This window comes from Anas platyrhynchos, chromosome 28 (genome assembly GCF_047663525.1).
Source record: "Anas platyrhynchos isolate ZD024472 breed Pekin duck chromosome 28, IASCAAS_PekinDuck_T2T, whole genome shotgun sequence".
Taxonomy (NCBI): Eukaryota; Metazoa; Chordata; class Aves; order Anseriformes; family Anatidae; genus Anas; species Anas platyrhynchos.
The window spans coordinates 3,048,402-3,070,041 of record NC_092614.1 but is presented as its reverse complement, the minus strand read 5'-3'; the positions used below and the strand labels follow the sequence as shown (position 1 = coordinate 3,070,041).

The following is a 21,640-nucleotide window of genomic DNA, read 5'->3' as shown; positions in this document are numbered from 1 at the left end:
TGAGGCCCCTCCCATCCCCTCCCCCCCCCCCCCCCCCATTTTTCCAAGGAGCCCCCCCCCCCCCCCCCCCCCTCGGATTTCCACGATGGCCAAATCCTGCTGCCAAAGCGGCGGCTGGGGACGGGACGTGGCGGGGAGGGGGGGGGCACAGGAGGGGTGTGGGGGGGCCCAGGGAGGTGGGGGGACACCGTGGGAATTGGGGACGTGGAAGGGAGGGGGGGGGCTCCACGAGGAGGGGGGGGGACGGTGTGGGAATTGGGGACCCCATGGGAGTGGGGGGGGGGCAGCCCAAGGGGGTGGGGGGGCACTGGGTGAATTGGGGGACCCCATAGGGATGGGGGGGGGCTGTGGGGTCAGGGGGACGTGGAAAATTTTGGGGGGGCCCCATGGGGTTAGGGGGGGTGCTGTGGGGATGGGGGGACCCCATAGGGCTGGGGGCACGGATGGGGGACACGGAAAGGATGGGGGGGGGGACACCATGGGGAAAAAGGGGGGGGGTGCAGCAGCCTGAGAGGGAAGAGTTAACCCCCCCTCGTCCATGCTGGTCCCCCAGGCGGGGAACTGGGATGAACTGGGGGGAACGGGGAGGGAAGGCTGGGGCGAAGGTGCTGACGTGGGGCTGGGAGCGGGTGGGAAGCAGCCGGGGGGGGGGGAGGAGGAGGAGGAGGAGGAGGAGGAGGAGGAAGAGCAGAGGTTGGGCTCGGGCATTGCGGAGCTGGAGCAGAGCTGCTGGGGGGGGGCTGGGGGGGGGGGCACCAGCCCAGCTCCCCCCTGCCCAGGCCCCAGGCTGAGCCCTGCCTTCCTCGGGGGTGGAGGCGTCCTCCCCCCGCGGCGGGGCCTCCCTCCCACCCCAGCCTCCCAGCCCCACCGAGATGGGGCCCCCCCAATTTGGGGTCCCCTTGCCCAGGGACCCCCGTGCCCCAGCACCTCCCTGGAGCCCCCAGTTGGGGCTGGAGGGGGGGGGCAGGTGTGGGTTTGGGGGTGTCTGGGGGAGGGGGGACCCCCACGGTGTTGTCCTCCCCCACCAAGGGCCACCCACGGTCACCCTCATGTGCCCCCCCCCGGCCTCCAGCTGCCCGGCCTCCCACCCACCCAGCCTGCACGGCTGGGGGACCCCAGCCCCAAAATCTGAACCGAGTCACTCCAAATTTGGGGAACCACCGAACCCCAACCCCAGCAACCCCAACCCCCAGTAACCCCATCCACCAGTAACCCCAACCACCAGTAAACCCAACCCCCATCCACTCCATCCACCAGTAAACCCAACCACTGGCAACGTCATTCACCAGTAACCCCAATCCCCAGCAACTCCAACCCCCAGTAACCCCACTCACCAGTAACCCCATCCACCAGTAACCCCAATCTCCAGTAACCCCATTCACCAGTAACCCCATCCACCAGTAACCCCAACCACCAGTCACCACCAACAAACCCAACCACCAACTCAACAGCTCCAACCCAGCAACCCCAAGCACCAAATACCCCAAAACCCCAAACCAACAACCCCAACCCAGCAACACCAACCCAATTACCTCAACCCAACAACCCCAACCCAACAACCCCAAGCACCAAATACCCCCAAACCCCATCCCAATAACCCCATCCCAATAACCCCATCCCAATTACCCCATCCCAATTACCCCATCCCAATAACCCCATCCCAATTACCCCATCGCAATTACCATTACCCCACCCCAATTACCCCAAACACCCAACACCCAACAATCCCAAGCCAACAACCCCAAACCAACAACCCCAACCCACCAGCCCCGACCCGACCCCAAGCTCCAGCCCTTCAGGACGAGCCCTGACCCCCCGCTGCCAGCCCCTCGGTGGGATTTTCTCCATTTACCCCCACCCCATCCCACCAAGCTCCCCCCTCAGCTTCCCACTCCCCCCTTGGGACCGAGCCACCCCAAAACCAGGCGGGCTGCGTGCTGGCTGCGCCCAGCATCCTTTGGAAACTGGGACCATCACCTCCTACTGGGTGAGGGGGGGGCACCCTACAGTTCTACCCCCATACAAAATCACAGCCCTGCAATACCCCCAGGGGGGGATTTTGGGATTCGGGGCTTCAGCAGCCCCCGGGGTCCCCAATTCAAATTGGGGCTGAGGAAGGGTGCGAGGCGGGTGCCGGCAGCCCCACGCCCCGGCCACGTGGCACCGGGGGCCACCGTCCCCAGCCAGGCCCCGGGCGCCCGCCCAGCCCGCGGTGGATGAGGTCACTGGGAGAAATCCCAGCCAGGCTCCGGTGCCGGCCGGCAGCGCGAGGAGCCCTCGCCCTCGTCCCTATTCCCATTCCCATCCCCATCCCATCCCCATCCCGTCCCCATCCCCATCCCCGTCCCCAGGGGGATGAACCCAGCAGCCCCCGGGGATGCTCTCGCAGGCGGATGAAGGGGGTGGGGACCCCTCCAAAGGGATCTGGGGGGGGTCGTGGGGAGGGGGCAGGATGGGTGCCGGGGGTCCCCCCATGTCCCTCCCATCCCCGTGGTCCTGCCTGGATAGGGTTGGGGAGCAGCGCCCCGGCCCCCGGGGGGGGGGGGGGGGTGCGTGTGGGGCCACGGCCGGGAGCGGCAAAAATTCTTCAATGAAATTGAAAAGGAGAAAAGGAGGTGGGGGGGGGGGAGAAAAAAAAAGGGAAAAAAAAAATTAAAAAAAAAAAAGGCGAGAGAGAAGAAAAGAGAACTGGCAACGGAAAATGTTCGGCGTGTACCTCGGCCCTCAGAATTTCCATCCCGGGCTCTGCAAGCTGAGCCGGCGGGGGCCCGGGCTGGGCTGCTGCTGCTCGCCTGGGGGGGGCTGCACGGCCCCGCGCTGGGGGTGCCCCCACCCTGGGGGTGCCTTTGCCGTGGGGATGTCCCCACGGGATGCTCCCCGCCTCGGGGTGTTGCCATCCTTGGGATGCTTCCACTTTGGGGTTGCTTCCAGTTTTGGGATGCTCCCCTCTTTGGGATGCTCCCCCCTTTTGGGATGCTCCCCCTTTTGGGATGCGTTGCCTTTTGGGATGCTCCCCTTTTTGGGATGCTTCCCTCTTGGGATTCTAACCCCTTTGGGATGCTTCCCAACTTTGGGATGCTCCCCACATTGGGATGCTCCCCCTTTGAGTTGCTCCCCATTTTGGGATGCTCCCCCCTTTGGGATGCTCCCACCCTCGGGACGCCCCCATCCCAAATCCCCCAAGCAACCCCAAATCCTCCCCCATCACCCCATGCCACGTCCCACTCTGGGGACCACAAATCGGGGCCACCTCCCCCTGATCCACAACCACCATCCCAATCCACCTGCACCCCAAACGAGCTGGGGGTCCCCGGCGGGACACGAGCATCCCATAGCGGCCCCCGCTCCCCTCTCCGGGGCGAGGAGCCGCGTCTCGTTGGCAGCCCGGAGCCCAATTAAGCAATTGCCCTGGCTGCTTTGAACGGGAGCTGGAAATAGCCGGCGCAGTCGCTGCCCGTGATTATGGTTTTTTTTTTTTTTTTGCCCTGCCTGCCACAATTTAGGGTTCCGAGGGACCAGGAATAGCCAGGGCGGTGCCAGGCTGCGGGCTGCGGCCGTGCCGGGGGAAACTGAGGCACCCGGACCCCCACCCTCGCCGTGCGGGGGGAGCCGTGCCACGGTGGGATGCAGGGGAAAGACCCCCCTCCAAGCATCACTTTTTGGGGATTTTTGGGTGCGACCCCAAAAGGTCCCACACCTGCGTGCCGCAGCCCCCGGGGGACACCCGGTGGCCTCCCCCCGATGGACGCAGGGACCTGGGGGCACCCAAGGGTGCGGCTGGACGGGGGTGGGGAGGGGTTAGGGGGGCGGCTGGGTGGGTGGGGGGGGCGGCGGGGGCCGGGAGCGCTGCGGGGCCGCGGAGAGGGGGGGGGAGGAAAGAAAAAAGGGAGTTAATCCGATCCATGTGTCTGCGCTGTCGAGGGGAGTTAACTCACTCCAGATGCCTGCGTCTGCTCCAGCTCCTTTCGGCGCAGGCAAACAAACCCCCCCGCCCCCCCCGCCAGCGCCCCCGGCCCCATCAGCTGTGTTTTTCGCAAGGTCCTACCCCAAAATGCAGCGCGGACCCCCTCCGACCCCCCCCCCCCGCCGTGTCTCCCCCGCCGCTGGGTGACCCCGCGGCCACCGAGGTTTTGGGGGCGCAAAAGTGACTTTCGGGGGCGTCCGCCTCCCTTCGCGCAGACGGGAGCCGCAGGCCCAGTTGGCACCAGTGCAACCAGTCTGGAAAGGGTCGGGGCTGGGGTTAGAGGGAGGGGGCTGCGACCCCTCCCCAGGGCCAGCCCCCGCTCCCGGCTGTCCCCAAGGCCAAGGTCCCAGGCGGGTGCCACCGTCCCGCAGCTGGGAGCCGCAGCAGGGCCTCCTCCTGCATCTCCCATCCCGCTTCCTAGGATCCTAATGGCTTTTCCAGGCTTTTATTATTATTATTCTAATTTTTTCTTTTTTTTTTTTTCAAAAAGCGGGATTTCTGCCCTTTCCCTCCCCCAGCCCCCCAGCCCCTGCACCAAACCCTGCATTCCTGGGGCGGGCGGCCCGGGGCTGATGAGGTGGCACCGTCCCCCCCCCCCCCCCCCTCCCCTTTCCTCCCCTCCCGCTCTACATGCATATAAAAAACGATGACATTCTTTTCTTTTCTGTCATGCTGCAAAAATTAAAGACACATCTTCAGCCTGGAGCCCGGCCAGGGGTTTTCGAGTCGCCGAGGCATGATTGGAGGAGCCTTCGCCTGCAACGTGTCTCGGATGCATAGATACAGGCTTGAACTCCGGCCAGCTGCTCCGCGCGCGCGCCCGGGTGTGCACAGCTCGCGCAGATAACTCCTGCTGCTGGCTTTTTGGCTTTTTTTCTTTTTTTTTTTTTTTTTTTCTTTGCATTTAATTGCAGCCTGGAAAAAAAGACCTGGAGAGGTCACCGGCGCAGGGTGGTTTTTTTTTTTTTGCTCGCCGGTTCGACGTGTCTCTTCCCCCCCCCATCCCCTCCTCTTCCCAGCCCCGCTCGCCTTCGTTGCATTGTGGAATTATTGTGGAGTTGCTTTCATGCCCCCCCCCCGCAAGAAAAGTCACCGAGGGACTCGCTCGGACGTGGGTGTCCCCAGCGGGTGGCTTGGCTTTGCAACGAGCCGCCCAAAACTCAACGGCCCAGCAGCTTGCAAACACACACCCAAGCAGAGGAGGTGGGGGGAATCCCCCCCAAAAAAAACAAAACACCAGCCCCCAGCCCCATTTCCCCTAAAAACACCCCCTGCAAAAAAAAAAAAGGGGGTGTCCCCCGCCCTGTGCCACATTGCTCGGGGCGCTTGCTCGGGTCTCTCCTTCCCTCTCTGTCCCGGAGACCCAGGCGGCCGCCCCGGCCCTGGTGCAGCCGTATATTTTTTGGCGTGTAATTACAACCTCCCCAAATTGCACGGTATATTGTGGATTATTGTCAGCGAGCTTTTTCTTTTTCCAACCAACGTGGCTCTTCAAATGTGGAAACAGCCATGGAGGCGTGCCAGAGGGGAGGAAGAAAGGGGAGAGGGAAAGAAAGGAGAGAAAGAATAGGCGAAAAGAAAGCAAAAGATGGAAATAAAGTTAAAAAAAAAAAGCACCAAGTTTGGGGCGCCCTGCTGGGTTTCTTGGGGGGTCGGTGTTCCCCTGTCCCGCACGGGGCTCATGGTGTGGGTGCTGCTGGTGCAGCGCGTGCTGCTCGGCCTGCGGGGCTTGGTGGGCGCTGGGCACTGAGGGTCCTCATGGGGACAGCCCCGGGGTGTGGGTGGGGGGCACGGTGTGGGGGCGCAGCCAAGAGCGGGTGCTTGCACCCCAAATTCCCCACCCCAGCATCCGGCGTCGCACCGGGACCGCGTGGCACCGGGGTCCCCAAGGCGGCCACCTCGCTGTCCCCACCCTACCCAGCCACATCCTCACCCCGTAACTTTGGGACACCCCCAAAATCCCCCCCCAAAACCCCCCAAACCCACCCCAATTCCCCCCAACCCCCTTCCTTGACACTCCCCATCCCCACATCCCAACCACGCCGGGGTCCCCATCCCAGCGCCCCGCTTCGGGGTGCCGTGTGTGTGCGTGTGCGGGGAGGGGGGGGAGGAAAAAAAGGGGGGGTGTGCGGGTGCCCCCGAGGCGCGGGGCCCCGCTGATTGGCCGAGGGGCTGTCCAAAATTCCCCGTGCGCTCCCGCGCAGGCTGCGATGGGTCCCACCTCTCCCCGCCGCCGCACCGTATATAAGGGGAGGCGAAGCAGTGGGAAAGGCAGTAGGAAGTTTCTGCTGGGGTCTGGATTGGAGCTACAGAGTGAGACCGGCCCTGAATGACCCGACCCTAAAGACAAAGAGGCCCAAAGAGTCTACATGTCTAATATTTAGACATGTTCAGCTTTGTGGATTCTCGGTTACTGCTGTTGATAGCAGCGACTGTACTACTCACCCGCGGGCAAGGAGAAGAGGACAGTAAGTAGCCGCCGGGGCGGGGGGGGGGTCTCGCGCCCTCCACGCCGGAGGGGGGACGGGGTGGGTTTCGACGCCTCAGCCACGGGATGGAGTGAAAAGCCGTGTGCGTCCTGCCAAAAAAAAAAAAAATTAAGAAAATAATTTAAAAAGCGGCTGGGGGTAGGAAGGAGGGGAGCGGGGCGCACTGGGGTGCCGGGGGCGGCCGGCCAAGAGGGTGGGAGAGGAGGGTGGAGGGAGAAGGGGCGGAGGAGACGGGAAAGGGGGGAAAAGAGCGAGGGGGGGAGAGCAAGGGGAAGCGGGGCGGGGGGGGGGGGCCCGGCCGCCGGCTCTGCAAAAGCCATCAGGAAAGAATTAGAAAAGTCTCAGATGATTCATAAGGAAAATGTTTCGGCAGCCCGTAAAGTCGGGGCTGTCTAGACGGCGCTTCGTGGGCTGGGGGGCGCCACGCTGCTGGGTCCCCCCCTCCCCACCACCACCGACCCTGCCCCTGCTGGGGACACCTCGGCGGGGCTGGGGGTGTGGGGTGGGCCGGGGGGCACGGCTGGGGTCACCCCCCCCACACCCCGCTGGCGTGTCCCCCCCTGCGCCCCGCTGGAGCCTTCGCCTGCCTGCGCCTGCCACCTGCAGGCGTGGGGACACGGGGGACCCTGGGACAGCGCCAGGCCTGGGGCACAGCGGCCGCTGCCCTTTGCGTGTTTCCCGATTTTGTCATTTTTGGGGGTTTTGGGTAGTTTATTTTTTTCTTTTTTTTTTTTTTTTTCATTTTCTTTTGGGTCCTTTTCTCCCCGCGTTTTGCATCGCGTTTTGCAAGGCGCCGTTTGCGTTTGGCAACGTCCATTTTGCAACGCGCCTTTTGCATTTTTGGGTTTTCTTTTTTTTTTCTTTACTTTTTTTTTTTTCTTTCTTTCTTTTTTTGGTGGAGGGGGGGAGAGCGTTTCGCATTTTTCTAAACATTTGCTGCATTTTTCCCCTTTCCTCTTGGCCACCGGCGGGGTGGAGCAGGGGGGGCAGAATCCCCGGGTCGGGGTGACCCCGCATCCCCTCCCCGGCCCCCCCAGCCCCGCTGCGAGGCCGCCCCAAGCTTTGGCACCCCGCCCTGCTCTCCGCAGCCCCCCTCTGCCTGCAGCCTCTGGCCGCTGCTCATTCTGGCCTGATCCAGCCCCATCCTGGCTCTGATTTCAGCCCAGATGTGGGGGCCAGCCCTCCAGCCTCGCCTCCCCCCCCACTCCCTGCTTTGCGCCGAGCCTTCCCCCCAGGCATTGCCTGCACAAAGCCCCCCGAGCCCCCCGGTATTTTCCTTGGCCCCCGCGGGCCAGGACGCAGCAACTGGCTGGGGGTTTTGTTTAAATTCCAGAGTAAGTGGGAAGAGTTTATTGTGGCGGTGCTTTTCCTGTGTCACCGAGACGGGCTGATGAGAACCAGATGAAGGGAGCGAAGCTGCAGAAGCGGGAGGCGCAGAGGAGAGAAAGGGGGGGGGATCCCAGGGATATGGGGAGGGGGAGAGCGGAGCCGTGCCCCTGACGCCCCCGCACCCTTGCCCCCCGTTCTCCCAGTCCAGACTGGAAGCTGCGTACAGGATGGGCTCACGTACAACGACAAGGATGTGTGGAAACCCGAGCCCTGCCAGATCTGCGTCTGCGACAGCGGCAACATCCTCTGCGACGAGGTGATCTGCGAGGACACCTCCGACTGCCCCAACGCTGAGATCCCCTTCGGAGAGTGCTGCCCCATCTGTCCCGACACCGACGGTACCGTGTCCCCCCCCAAAAAAAAAATCCCCCTGGGGATGGGCGCTGGGTGGGTGCTCAGCCCCTCTAAACGCTCTCCTTTCTCCCGCAGCCTCCCCAGTCTACCCAGAAAGCGCTGGAGTAGAGGTAACCGCACTGCCCCCCCCCCAAAAAAAAAATCAATCAAACAAACAAAAACCCAAATCCTCGATGTTGCCCCATTTTGGGGATGAACCCAACCACCCCTCTCGCCTCTCCCCAACAGGGTCCTAAGGGAGACACCGGCCCCAAAGGAGACAGGGTGGGTACCGCCACCAGCACCCCGCTCCCTGGACACCCCCTGCCCGGGGTGCCCCACAGGAGCTCAACCTCTCATTGTCCCCCCCCCCAGGGACTCCCCGGCCCCCCTGGCAGAGATGGCATCCCTGGACAGCCTGGCCTCCCGGGACCCCCAGGCCCTCCAGGACCTCCAGGCCTCGGCGGAGTGAGTATGGGGGGGTCCCCCCAGCCGTGAACCCCCCCCATATACTCTAGGGATGCTCGTGCCCTGCTCAACCCCTTTTATTTCTTCCTTCCCCCCCCCGCAGAACTTCGCTCCTCAAATGTCCTACGGCTACGATGAGAAATCCGGCGGCATGGCTGTGCCCGGCCCCATGGTGAGCACCAGGGTGGCACAGAGCACCCATGGGTGGGGAGGGGTCGTGGGGGGGTGAAACGATGGGGATGGGGAGGGCGGGATGGGGTGGTGGTGCCCAGGGTGCTGCCAAGGTGGGGGGTGTGATGGGGGCAGGGATGGGGATGGGGGGTGATGGGGACTGGGATGGGGTGGGGATGGGGGCAGCAAGAGGTGGTTATGGGGACAGAGGTGAGGGTGGGTGCCAGTGGGGACTGGGATGGGGGGGGGGACTGGGATAGGGATGGTTTGGCAGTGGGGACTTCAATGGGGTAGTAATGGGGACATCAGTGGGGTAGCAATGGGGACATGGATGTTATAGTGGTGGGACAGAGATGGGGTGGTGATGGGGACATCAATGAGGTAGCCATGGGGACATCAATAGGGTGGCTATAGGGCAGGGATGGAGAAATCAGGTGGTTAGCAATGGGACAGGGCTGGAGTGACAATGGGGACATCAAGAGGGTGGCAATGGGGACATCAGTGTGGCAGCAATGGGGACATCAGTAGGGCAGCAATGGGACAGGGATGGGGCGGTGATGGAGACAGGGGCACTGCTGATGGGGGACAGAGACGGGTGGCAGTGGGGACAGCACTGGGGTGGCCATGGGACAGGGGCAGGGTGGTGATGGGGACATCAATGGGGCAGGAATGGGGGCATAAATAGGGTAGTGGCAGGGATGGGGAGGTGGTGGGGACAGGAGTAGGGTGGTGATGGGGTCAGGGATGGGGTGACAAGAGGACACCAGTGGGACAAGAACAGAGACAGGGATGGGGACAGGGATGGGGATGGGGACGGGAACGGGGTGCCTGGCACCCACTCAGCACCTCTTCCCTTTCTCCCTTCCAGGGTCCAGCTGGTCCCCGCGGTCTCCCTGGCCCTCCTGGTGCTCCCGTGAGTATCTCCTCTTCTTCCTCCTCCTCTTCCTCCTCCTCCTCCCTTCCCCTAACTTCTTTTTGGGACGAGCAGCCCCAGGGCCCCCCCTGGCATGGGGCCCCATGGTGGCAGGGGGGGAATGGGGTGGGTGAGGACGCAGCATCCCCATGGATGTGTCACGATACAAGTCCATATGGGGGGGGTCCCAACACTGCCGGCGGGGGCTTCAGTCCCATCTTTCTCCTTTTCTAACCCATTTTTCCCCCCTTTTTTTTCCCCTTTTCCCCCCAAAACCACAGGGTCCTCAAGGTTTCCAAGGTCCCCCCGGTGAACCCGGAGAGCCCGGTGCCTCTGTAAGTCTGGCTGATGTGCTGCAGCAGCACGTCCCCCCCCCCCACGGGCTGGGGGGGGGCTGAGGCACCCCCGTGTGTGTGTGTCCCCCTCCAGCACGGCCAGGAGCCACGGGAGGGGGCAGCGGGGTGCCCTGCACCCACAGCACCCTCACCCCCCTCTCACCTCTCTCCTAGGGTCCCATGGGCCCCCGTGGTCCAGCTGGCCCCCCCGGCAAGAACGGCGATGATGTAAGTGGGATGGGGATGGGGTCACCCCCTCTGATCCCCTGGGTTTGGGGTCTGGTGGCACTGCCACCCCCCCACCCCCCCAGGGCTCGATGCCCGCCCTGGGGACGTGCCACCCACCAGGCGTCCTTCTCTGTAGGGTGAAGCTGGCAAGCCTGGACGTCCTGGGGAGCGTGGCCCCCCCGGCCCCCAGGTGAGCTGCTCCCCACGGGGAGACCCCAAGCAGGGTGGCGAAGCCGAGGCCGTGCCACTTCCCTGGGGACAAGGGCGTGGGGACACCCCCACTGCCCCCCCCCAGAGCATCTCCGTCACCCCCATCCTTTTCCCCTAGGGTGCCCGTGGTCTGCCAGGAACCGCCGGCCTGCCGGGCATGAAGGGACACAGAGTGAGTCCTTCCCCCAGCCAGACCCCAGATTTAGGGGGCTGCGGGTGACCCAAATTTGGGGTGCACCCCGAGGGACCCCAGCCCCGAGGCTGTGGGGGTGAAGCTGGGGATGGGTGTCCCCCAAATGCTTCATCCCCAAGGGGCTGGGGGCGCGGCGAGGTCCCCTCCTCACCCCGCTCTCCCCTCTCCTCCTCCCCAGGGTTTCAGTGGTCTGGATGGTGCCAAGGGTGAGCCTGGTCCTGCTGGCCCCAAGGTGAGGAGGCCGGGGAGGCCCTGCCCTGATCGGGGTCTCACTTCTCCTTTTTTTGATGCAGAAAACCCATTTTTATGCTTTTTTTATTTTCCTAGGGCGAACCTGGCAGCCCCGGTGAGAATGGTGCTCCTGGGCAGATGGTGAGTGCTGGCTGGGAAATACCGGGGGTGGGGGGGCACACACAGAGCCTCCACCCACAAAGGAGGCCGGGGTGGGGGGCACGGCGCATCCCTGGGGATGCAGAGCCAGGGATGTTTGGGGTGGGGGGCTTCCCCTCGCTGCGGGCAGGGGGGCGCACGGAGAGGTTACAGGAGGGGAAAGCGGCTGCGAGATAAAGAGATAAAGAGATAAAACCATCTCCTTTTGTCCCCCCCCAGGGTCCTCGAGGGCTTCCCGGCGAGAGAGGCCGCCCCGGTCCCTCCGGCCCCGCTGTGAGTACGCGCTCGGGGCAGGGCTGAGCCCCCCCTCCTGCCCTCCTGCTGGTGGGCAACGCTCAGGGCTGCCTCTGTCCCGCAGGGTGCTCGCGGTAACGACGGTGCTCCCGGTGCTGCTGGTCCTCCCGTGAGTAACCCCGATCCCCCCCCGAACCCAAGAACCCCTGTGGAGGGGTCCCGCGTAGGAGATCTCCTCCTAAATCTGCTCTCGGGGAATCCTGGCCGGGCTCCAGGGCTCTGGCAAAGCCCGATGCGAGGGGTGTGATTGCTTCTGATGCGTGCCCCCTTTCTCCTATCTAGGGTCCAACTGGTCCTGCCGGCCCCCCCGGCTTCCCCGGTGCTGCTGGTGCTAAGGTAGGACCTACACACGATCCTAGAGGTGGGGCCCCCAGCTCCTGGCTGGGAGATGCTGGGGGAAATGGGGCAGGGAAATGGGGGACTGAGCGTCGAGAGGGCTTCACGTGGCCCAAACGGTGCCCAGAGGTGGCCAGGGCCAAGGGGGACGGTGCCAAGGGGGTGGGTGCCAAGGGGGCCAGTGCCAAAGTGGCCAACGTTGAGGTGGCCCGTGCCAAGGTGGCCCATGCCAAGGTGGCCAAAGCCAAGGTGGCCCATCCCGAGGTGGTCAACGCCAACGTGTCCGGTGCCGAGGTGGCTGCTCTTCCCATCAGCGGCACAGAGGTGGCACCTTGCCCCATTCCCGGCGCCTCTCCAGGCTGCAGGGTGTTGCCTTCGTGGGAAACTAGGCCAAGGATGGAGAAGAAAATCAATCGTCCGCTTTTGGGTTTTCATAGCAGTCCCCGCACTCACGGCTCTTCCTCTCTCCTCTTCCTCCCCAGGGTGAAACCGGTCCCCAAGGTGCTCGTGGCAGCGAAGGTCCTCAGGGTGCTCGTGGTGAGCCCGGTCCCCCCGGCCCCGCTGGCGCTGCTGGTCCTGCTGTAAGTGGCCCCTGACGGCGCCCTGCCCTTCGGCCTCACGCCCCCCTTGGCCTCGGCGTAACCCTCCTCTTCCTCTTTCTCTCCGGCAGGGCAACCCCGGTGCTGACGGTCAACCTGGTGCCAAGGGTGCAACTGTGAGTGTCCCCCCCCTGCCTCACCGCCTGGCTCGGGGACCTCCCTGCAGCACCCTCACCGCCTCTTCTGCCTCTCCTAGGGTGCCCCCGGCATCGCTGGCGCTCCCGGCTTCCCCGGTGCCCGCGGTCCCTCCGGACCCCAGGGTCCCAGCGGTGCCCCCGGTCCCAAGGGTAACAGCGTGAGTATCCCCCCCCTGCCCCCATCCTCTTCTGCCCCTCACCAGGAGCTCGGCCCTTTGCTCCGGGGCTGGATCCTCGTCCCTTTGCTCCTGGGGGACGGCTCCAGGGCTGGATCCATCCTTGGGCTCCTGTCCCACCTCCTCTGCCCTGCTGGCAGCCCCCTGGGAGGCACCGAGCACCTCTCCCCCCGCAGAGGGTCGGGGCAGGATCGGGCTCACGGTTCCCTTTGCTCATCCACCCGGTTCTGAGCATCTTTCTTTCCTTTTCCTTCCACCTCCAGGGCGAACCCGGTGCCCCAGGCAACAAGGGAGACACCGGTGCCAAAGGCGAACCCGTAAGTGCCCCCCCCGGCAGCGCCAGGACTCGGCGCCTCCCCCGCTGGCTGCACCCTGCAGGTTCTCACCCCTCTGCCTCCTTCCCCAGGGTCCTGCTGGTGTCCAAGGCCCCCCCGGCCCCGCTGGTGAGGAAGGCAAGAGAGGAGCCCGTGGTGAGCCCGGCCCCGCTGGGCTTCCCGGTCCCGCTGGCGAAAGAGTGAGTGGGAGCCATCCCCAGCGTGTCCCCATCGTGTACCCATCCCCATCCCCATCCTCCCCCCATCTCTGCACACCCCATCCAGTGTCTGAGCCTGGGGGGCTCTCCCTGGGGGTCTGGTGCTGTCCCCAGTGGCACCCAACCCACTCTGAGACCCCCCCCCAAAACCCACGGTGGAGCATCTCACGAGCCACCAGGGCTGCTCCCTGCAGGCTCAGCCCCACATCGCCACCCCCTTCCCTGAGCCCCCGCACCCCCCACACCCACCCTGACCCCTCTCCCGTCCCTCGCAGGGTGCTCCCGGCAGCCGTGGCTTCCCTGGTGCTGACGGCATCGCTGGTCCCAAGGTAGGTGCCCCCCTCTCCTTCCTGCACAGGGCACGGTGCCGTGTCCCCAACAGGGCTGCGTGGGACGTGGTGCACTTGTCACCCCCCCACACCCACCAACTGGGGTCAGGCGGTGCCGAAGCCGGTGCTGTGCCACCACCTCGCCCCGTGGCACGGCTCCTGCCCCTGTCCCCGCTGATGCCCTGCAGCCAGGCTCACTGCTGTCCCTTTCCCTCCAGGGTCCCCCCGGCGAGCGTGGCTCCCCCGGCCCCGTTGGCCCCAAGGGCTCTCCCGGTGAAGCTGGCCGCCCCGGTGAACCCGGTCTCCCCGGTGCCAAGGTGAGCGTGGCAGGGGCACGGCGTGGAGGGGCTGGGGACAGCTTGGTGGCCCCCTTCTAGGGTCACCGGGCTATGGAGGAGGTCGCTCTCCACGCTGCTCGCTCGCTGGAGCATCTCCCACGGCCAGCAGCAACCCGGTGCCTGACGCCCTAACCCCCCCTTGCTCCTTTCTAGGGTCTGACTGGGAGCCCTGGCAGCCCTGGTCCCGATGGCAAGACTGGTCCCCCCGTAAGTAGCACCCACCACCCGCCCCGCTCCCCCCTTGGCTCCCCGTGCCCTTTGCTAACGGGGTCTTTGCTCCCCCCACCCTAGGGCCCCGCTGGTCAAGACGGCCGCCCCGGCCCCCCAGGCCCACCCGGAGCCAGAGGCCAAGCCGGCGTGATGGGTTTCCCTGGTCCCAAAGGTGCTGCGGTGAGTACAAACAGGAGCTGCGTCCCTCGTGGGGCTGCTCGAGCCCGGGGTGCCCGCCCCGTGGACACTGGGGTGCTCCCCGAGGGCTCCCCACCCAGGAGGGCTGCGGGTGGGCACGAGGAGCAGGCACCCAGCGAGGGGGGGCTCAGGGGACACTCCCCCCGGTCCCCATGGGGTTTGTGCAGCCCCACAGGCTTGGTCCCGTGGGTGCTGTGGTCTCGGCGTGGGTCTCATCCCGCTCTCTCTTTTGCTTTTAGGGTGAGCCTGGCAAACCCGGTGAGAGAGGTGCTCCCGGCCCCCCTGGCGCTGTCGTGAGTATCCCCAAGGGGCTGGGGATGTGTGGGGCTGGGGATGTGTGGGGCTGGGGATGTGTGGGGCTGGGGTCCTGTGGGGTTGGGGATGGCTCCAAGGGGGGAACCTGCCACGACGAGCTGTGGTGGCCAGGACTCAGGGCTGGTGGCTGCCAGCGCCCCTGGAGCGGGGACAGCGGGGAGGTGACGTGGCCGCGGGCAGCTCGCCGCCGCTCCTCTGCTCCTTGGAAGGATGCTACGGCCAAATCCAGCCCCAAACATTGCTCGGGGTGCAGAGCCCGGCGGGTTCAGCTCTCTAAAATCACCTGGAGGTGGCGGGCGAGCTCTGAGCACCCTCTTTCTCCCCTCCCCTCTGCAGGGTGCTGCTGGCAAAGACGGTGAAGCTGGTGCCCAAGGTCCCCCCGGCCCTACTGTGAGTACCGGGGCGCCCGATGCCACCCAGCGCCACGCTCGGCTGCTGGAGCAGGAGCTCTGGAGCCCCCCACCCGGCCTCACGCTTCTCCCCTCTCCCCCAGGGTCCCGCTGGAGAAAGAGGTGAACAAGGTCCTGCTGGTGCCCCCGGCTTCCAGGTGAGGGGGGGCCCCTCTCCCTGCAAGGGGACGAACGCCGCGTGGCGGTGGCAGTGCCACCTCCCTCCCTTGGTGGCTCACCTCGCCACGTCTCACCTCCTCCTCCTCTTCTTCCTCTTCCTCCGCAGGGTCTGCCAGGCCCCGCTGGCCCCCCTGGTGAGGCTGGCAAGCCCGGTGAGCAGGTGAGTGCGGGCAACACCGTGCCCCCCCCCCATTCCCCCTGTCCCCAGGGCCACCTTGTGTGTCCCCATCCCCGCGCTAACTCCTGCAACCTCTGCCTCCATCACAGGGTGTCCCCGGAGATGCTGGTGCCCCCGGTCCTGCTGGTGCCAGAGTAAGTTGACCCCCCCTCGTCCCCGAGATGGGTTTTGGCCCCCCAGTGCCCCGCTGATGTGCTCAGCTCCTTTTCTTCCCCTCCTGCAGGGCGAGAGAGGTTTCCCTGGTGAACGCGGTGTCCAAGGCCCCCCTGGTCCCCAGGGTCCTCGTGGTGCTAATGGTGCTCCCGGTAACGATGGTGCTAAGGTAGGTGCGAAGTCTCTGCCCTCCAGGACATCTCCAGGGAGGAATTTTCTCCACCAAAGCGGCGCTGATTGCTCGCTAATTCCTCTTTTCCATCTCTCTCACCCAGGGTGATGCTGGTGCTCCCGGTGCCCCCGGAAACCAAGGGCCCCCCGGTCTGCAGGGGATGCCCGGAGAACGTGGTGCTGCCGGCCTGCCAGGCGCCAAGGGTGACAGAGTACGTGTCCCCGAGATCCTGACGTGTCCCCTCCGTCCTCTGCTCGCAGCCCCGTCCCCTCCTGCAGCCGCTCGCCCCCCCACCTGCTGGGGCTCCCCTGAGCAAAGCCGGAGCCACGGGGATGGGATGCTCGGGGACGCTCGTGCCCCTTGGGGACAGCCCCTTGCTGCGAGCTGGGAGCTGAGCCCTGCTCTTCTGCATGGCCAAGGAGGAGGAGGAGGATGGGCTCAGCCCCTCTGGGGATGATGAAGACCCTGGGGTGCAGAGCAGTGGGGTGCAGAGCAGTGGGGTGCCCCCCCTGGGTTGGAGCTCCGCAGGTAACCCCGCTGTGTCTCCTCCTCCCAGGGCGACCCCGGTCCCAAAGGTGCTGATGGCGCTCCTGGCAAAGACGGTCTCCGAGGCTTGACTGGCCCCATTGGCCCCCCCGGCCCCGCTGGTGCTCCTGGTGACAAGGTAGGGACGTCCCTTGGCTGGACCCTGTGCCAGGGACGTGGCCCTGCGCCCCCTGTGCCACCTCCTCGCCACGACTCTAACCTCGGGGTCTTTCCTCGTGTCCCTCTGCCAGGGTGAAGCCGGTCCCCCCGGTCCTGCTGGTCCCACTGGTGCCCGTGGTGCTCCCGTAAGTGTCCCGGCACCCCGAGGGCTGGCCTGCCATCAAGTGGCCAACCCTTGCCATCAAGTGGCCACCCCTTGCCGGCGGTGGCCGTCCCCTGCCCGGCGTGACGCCCGCTCTTTTGCCTTCTCCCCTAGGGTGACCGCGGCGAGCCCGGCCCCCCCGGTCCTGCTGGATTTGCTGGCCCCCCCGTAAGTGCTTCTCCCTCCCCCGTGGGCCTGATCCTGCACCACCACCACCGCCGTGAGCGGGGATGAAGCTGTGCCCCCCCCCCTGCTCACCGCGCTGCGCTCTCCCGCAGGGTGCCGATGGCCAGCCTGGTGCTAAAGGCGAAACTGGCGATGCTGGAGCCAAGGGTGACGCTGGCCCCCCCGGCCCCGCTGGCCCCACTGGTGCTCCTGGCCCTGCCGTAAGTCGTGCCCCCCCCCTGCCCCACGTCCCCCTTGGATTTGGCCTCTCTGTGTGGCTCACCCTCCTCTTCCTCCTCTTCCTCAGGGTGCTGTTGGTGCTCCCGGTCCCAAAGGTGCTCGCGGTAGCGCTGGACCCCCTGTAAGTACCAGCCTGGATCTTGTATGGGGGGGGGGGGGGTATGGGGCTGTGCAGCCCCCAGGGGATGGGGTTGGGTGCGTGCACCCATGGGTGGCTCAGCCCTTCCTGCCTCTTGCTCCCCAAAATGTGTGTGAGCACCCCAAAGCCCTTTGGGAGGACGGTGCACGGAGAAGGGGGGGTTCATCCTATAGGGGATGGAACGGATGGAAAAATGGGGGGGGTACACTCACCCCCCTAAACCTGCAGCTGCTCCTCACCCCTGGGGATGAGCACTCTCCTCCTGGGGCTCCCCATGGTGGCCCTCAGCCAGGGGACGGTCCCCTGGCCCCGGACCCCGCGGTCGGTGCCAGGATGCGGCCCCGCGCCTGACTCCAGCTTCTCCCCCTTGCAGGGTGCTACTGGTTTCCCTGGTGCTGCTGGAAGAGTTGGACCCCCCGGCCCCTCTGTGAGTACCGTGTCCCTGCCCGTGTCCCCCCCCCGAAGGGGTGAGACGTGTGGCAGGAGGGGGGGGACAGGAGGGTGCTGGCACCGTGGGGATGCCGGGCACGGGTCCAGTCGGCTCCACGCGGCCACCTTGGCCCACTTGGCACCGGGACGCCCCTGGCTGCCCTTCAGCCAGCGGTGACGGCGAGGGGGGGGCCCTGAGCTGAGGCATCAGCCTGACGGCATCACCCCCCCCCCACACTCCTACCCAGGGTAACATCGGCCTCCCCGGCCCCCCCGGCCCCAGCGGCAAGGAAGGTGGCAAAGGACCCCGCGGTGAGACCGGCCCCGCTGGCCGCCCCGGTGAGCCCGGACCTGCCGGCCCCCCCGGACCCCCTGGTGAAAAAGGCTCCCCCGGCGCTGACGGCCCCATTGTAAGTCACCCCCCCCCCCCCAAGTGATGTGACACCTTCACGGATACCAGGCAGCGTCACAGCCGACGACGTCCCTCGGTTGTCCCCTCCATCGGGAGGGAGGTGACGGCCACTGCCACCCCCCTGAGGTGCTGTTTGCCCCCCCCAGGGCGCTCCTGGCACCCCCGGACCCCAAGGTATCGCTGGCCAACGCGGTGTTGTCGGCCTCCCCGGACAGAGAGGCGAGAGAGGCTTCCCTGGGCTGCCCGGCCCCTCTGTGAGTACCCCCCCGCGGGACCCCCACCCCGGTCCCCAGCTCACCGGTGCGGCCCCCCGAGGCTGGGGGATGCTCCCCGGTGTCCGACGCATCCCCGTGCGCTCTCCCCTCTGTAGGGCGAACCCGGCAAGCAAGGTCCCTCTGGTTCTCCTGGCGAGCGCGGTCCTCCCGGCCCCATGGGCCCCCCCGGCCTGGCTGGCCCCCCTGGCGAAGCTGGACGTGAGGTGAGCATCGGTGTGGTGCCGGGGGGTGAAGGGGGGGGGCGTGGGTTTGCTGCGCTGAGCACGTGCCGGCTCGTGGCACCCATGGGTGCTGAGGTCAAGGCCGGTGCCACCCAGGACCTCGTTAGCGTGCCCTAACGAGGGGTCTCTGCTCTCCCACAGGGTGCTCCCGGTGCCGAAGGTGCCCCCGGTCGCGATGGTGCTGCTGGTCCCAAGGTGAGTGCCCACGGTTGGGGTGCTGGGAGGGGGCGCTGGGGCTGCGCTCGCCTGTGCTGAGCTCTCATCTTCCTCCTCTTCCTCCTCCTCCTCCTCCTCCTCGCAGGGTGACCGTGGTGAGACCGGCCCCGCTGGCCCCCCTGGTGCTCCCGGTGCCCCCGGCGCCCCCGGCCCCGTCGGTCCTGCTGGCAAGAACGGAGATCGCGGTGAGACCGTAAGTGATGCTCGGCCCAAGGAGACCCCCACCCACCTTCCCCACCCCCCCGTGCGCCAGGATCCGTCCTCTCCATCCCGTTACGGAGCAAGGGCTCCTCCTGCGAGGCCACGGCGGGGCAGAATCCTGTCCTGGGCTCGGCTCCCACCGCTAGATGGAGATTCCCAGCCCGGGAAGGGATCGTGGGCGCCCTGCTCGGGGTGATGCTCCACCACCAAAATTGGGGAACGCTCTGACCCGTCCCCTTTTCTCCCATCCCAGGGCCCCGCTGGTCCCGCTGGCCCCCCTGGTCCCGCTGGTGCTCGTGGTCCTGCTGTAAGTTGGTGTCCCCCCTGCGTCCTCCTTCGTGCTTCTGCATCCCCTTGGATGCGGGGGCAGTGGCTGGCCTGGCCCCCGCTCAGCCCATCTCCTCCTCCTCCAACAGGGTCCCCAAGGTCCCCGTGGTGACAAAGGTGAAACTGGCGAGCAGGGTGACAGAGGCATGAAGGGTCACCGAGGCTTCTCCGGTCTCCAGGGCCCACCCGGTCCTCCTGTAAGTACCACGGGGTGACGGTGGCCATGGATGTTGCTGCCCCACATCCCGGAGCAGAGCGAGGTGCCAACGTGCCCCTTTTCCCCTCTCTCTCTTTGCACAGGGCGCTCCTGGTGAACAAGGTCCTTCTGGTGCTTCTGGTCCTGCTGGTCCCCGAGTAAGTCCCCTCCTGAGCCACGACCCCCAGCCGGGGTTGGGGCATCCTCCTGGGGGCTGCACGGGGACCCGGTCCCCGATGTGATGCTGGGGACACCTCCGTGCTCACGGCCTCTTTGCTCCCGTAGGGTCCTCCTGGCTCCGCTGGTGCCGCCGGCAAAGACGGTCTCAACGGGCTGCCCGGCCCCATCGGTCCCCCCGGCCCCCGCGGTCGCACCGGCGACGTCGGCCCTGTTGTGCGTATCCATCCTGCTGCTGCTCGCCCGGAGCCTCCTGCCTTCATCTGGTGCTCACCATCCTCCTCCTCCCGCAGGGTCCCCCCGGCCCACCTGGCCCCCCAGGTCCTCCCGGCCCCCCCAGCGGCGGCTTCGACTTCAGCTTCCTGCCCCAGCCCCCCCAGGAGAAGGCTCACGACGGCGGGCGCTACTACCGAGCCGACGACGCCAACGTGATGCGCGACCGCGACCTGGAGGTGGACACCACCCTCAAGAGCCTGAGCCAGCAGATCGAGAACATCCGCAGCCCTGAGGGCACCCGCAAGAACCCAGCCCGGACCTGCCGCGACCTCAAGATGTGCCACGGCGACTGGAAGAGCGGTCAGTGTCCCCGTGTCACCCTACGGTCATCTCACCGCTGTCCTTCCTACCTGCTCCTCACCTCCGTCCTTCATCTCCTGTGGCTGCTCTCACCTTCATCTCTCATGGGTCATCCTCACCTTCCTCACCTCCACCTCACCTCCATCCCTCTGATCTGCTCCTCACCTCCATCCCCCGTGCCCTCTACCTGCTCCTCTCCATCCCCTGCACCCTCTCCCTCCTCATCTCCATCCCTTGCACCCTCTCCCGGTTCCCCTCCATCCCTTGTACCCTCTACCTGCTCCTCACCCCCATTCCCTGCACCCTCTCCCTGCTCCCCTCCATCCCCTACACCCTCTCCCAGTTCCCCTCCACCCCCTGCGCCCTCCACCTCTCCACCCCCCACCTCTCCATCCTGCTCCTCGCCTCCACCCCCTGCCCCTCACCTCCATTCCTCGCCTCCATCCTTCCACCTATGCCCCATCCCGCTCCACCTTTACCCTCCCTCGCCCCCCCCCCCGACCCCCTGACCCCGTCCCTTCCCCGCAGGCGAGTACTGGATCGACCCCAACCAAGGCTGCAACCTGGACGCCATCAAGGTCTACTGCAACATGGAGACGGGCGAGACCTGCGTCTACCCAACCCAGGCCACCATCGCCCAGAAGAACTGGTACCTCAGCAAGAACCCCAAGGAGAAGAAACACGTCTGGTTCGGCGAGACGATGAGCGACGGCTTCCAGGTGAGATGGGGGGCGCCGGGGGGGACCCACGGGGACACACAAATGGGGTGGGGATGATGAGCACCGCGGTGCCTAACGCTTCTTCCCCGGCAGTTCGAGTACGGCGGCGAGGGCTCCAACCCGGCCGACGTGGCCATCCAGCTGACCTTCCTCCGCCTGATGTCCACCGAGGCTGCCCAAAACATCACCTACCACTGCAAGAACAGCGTCGCCTACATGGACCAGGACACGGGCAACCTGAAGAAGGCCCTGCTCCTCCAGGGCGCCAACGAAATCGAGATCAGGGCCGAGGGCAACAGCCGCTTCACCTACGGCGTCACCGAGGACGGCTGCACGGTGAGCGGGGACGGGGAGTTTGGGGAGGAGTTAAAGGGGATTCGTAGGGGTTTCGGGGGGATTCGGGGGTCCTGACTGCCCCCCCTTCCTGCAGAGTCACACCGGCGCTTGGGGCAAGACAGTCATCGAGTACAAGACGACAAAGACGTCCCGCCTGCCCATCATCGACTTGGCCCCCATGGACGTTGGAGCTCCGGACCAGGAATTCGGCATCGACATCGGCCCCGTCTGCTTCTTGTAAACCGGACCCCCCCCCCACGCGTAACAGGAGAGAGTAATAATAATAATAATAATAAAAAAAAAAACAAAAAAAAACAGCCAAAAAAGGAGAAAATTTCACATGGACTTGAATTCGTGTCGGTTTCTATTCCAGCGTCTCTAAAATTATTTGCGTTTCCATAAAAAAAAAAAAAAAACTAAAAAAAAACATCAAAAAAAGCATTAAACCTAAAAAAAAAAAAATAAAAAAAAAATAAATGACTTTTCAAACAAAATAACCAGGAAGTGGGTTCGCTTGCTTGCCCTCCTCTCCTCCTCCTCCTCCT

General features: G+C 65.4%; 1 protein-coding gene across 1 annotated transcript; it reads left to right on the top strand.

The window, feature by feature from the left end:
* Positions 1-6,176: 6,176 nt before the first annotated feature.
* Positions 6,177-21,410, top strand: COL1A1 (collagen type I alpha 1 chain). Its single transcript, XM_038168724.2, has 51 exons — positions 6,177-6,432; positions 7,986-8,180; positions 8,272-8,306; positions 8,425-8,460; positions 8,551-8,643; positions 8,747-8,815; positions 9,683-9,727; positions 10,009-10,062; positions 10,237-10,290; positions 10,427-10,480; positions 10,619-10,672; positions 10,872-10,925; positions 11,021-11,065; positions 11,303-11,356; positions 11,442-11,486; positions 11,660-11,713; positions 12,196-12,294; positions 12,384-12,428; positions 12,509-12,607; positions 12,889-12,942; positions 13,032-13,139; positions 13,433-13,486; positions 13,705-13,803; positions 13,978-14,031; positions 14,116-14,214; positions 14,472-14,525; positions 14,884-14,937; positions 15,041-15,094; positions 15,223-15,276; positions 15,384-15,428; positions 15,518-15,616; positions 15,723-15,830; positions 16,176-16,283; positions 16,396-16,449; positions 16,581-16,634; positions 16,745-16,852; positions 16,939-16,992; positions 17,384-17,437; positions 17,688-17,849; positions 17,998-18,105; positions 18,222-18,329; positions 18,489-18,542; positions 18,649-18,756; positions 19,018-19,071; positions 19,181-19,288; positions 19,392-19,445; positions 19,573-19,680; positions 19,758-20,040; positions 20,569-20,759; positions 20,853-21,095; positions 21,190-21,410. Exons 1-51 carry the CDS (start codon positions 6,351-6,353, stop codon positions 21,334-21,336), a joined length of 4,362 nt encoding a protein of 1,453 aa, XP_038024652.1. The 5' UTR covers positions 6,177-6,350; the 3' UTR covers positions 21,337-21,410.
* The last annotated feature ends 230 nt before the right edge of the window (positions 21,411-21,640 follow it).

Coding starts and splice junctions, on each gene's coding strand:
- COL1A1 (XM_038168724.2), top strand. CDS start 6,351: ATGTTCAGCTTTGTGGATTCTCGGTTACTGCTGTTGATAGCAGCGACT. Junction 18,543..18,648: donor ATGGTGCTGCTGGTCCCAAG/GTGAGTGCCCAC, acceptor TCCTCCTCGCAG/GGTGACCGTGGTGAGACCGG. Junction 19,446..19,572: donor CTGGTCCTGCTGGTCCCCGA/GTAAGTCCCCTC, acceptor TTGCTCCCGTAG/GGTCCTCCTGGCTCCGCTGG.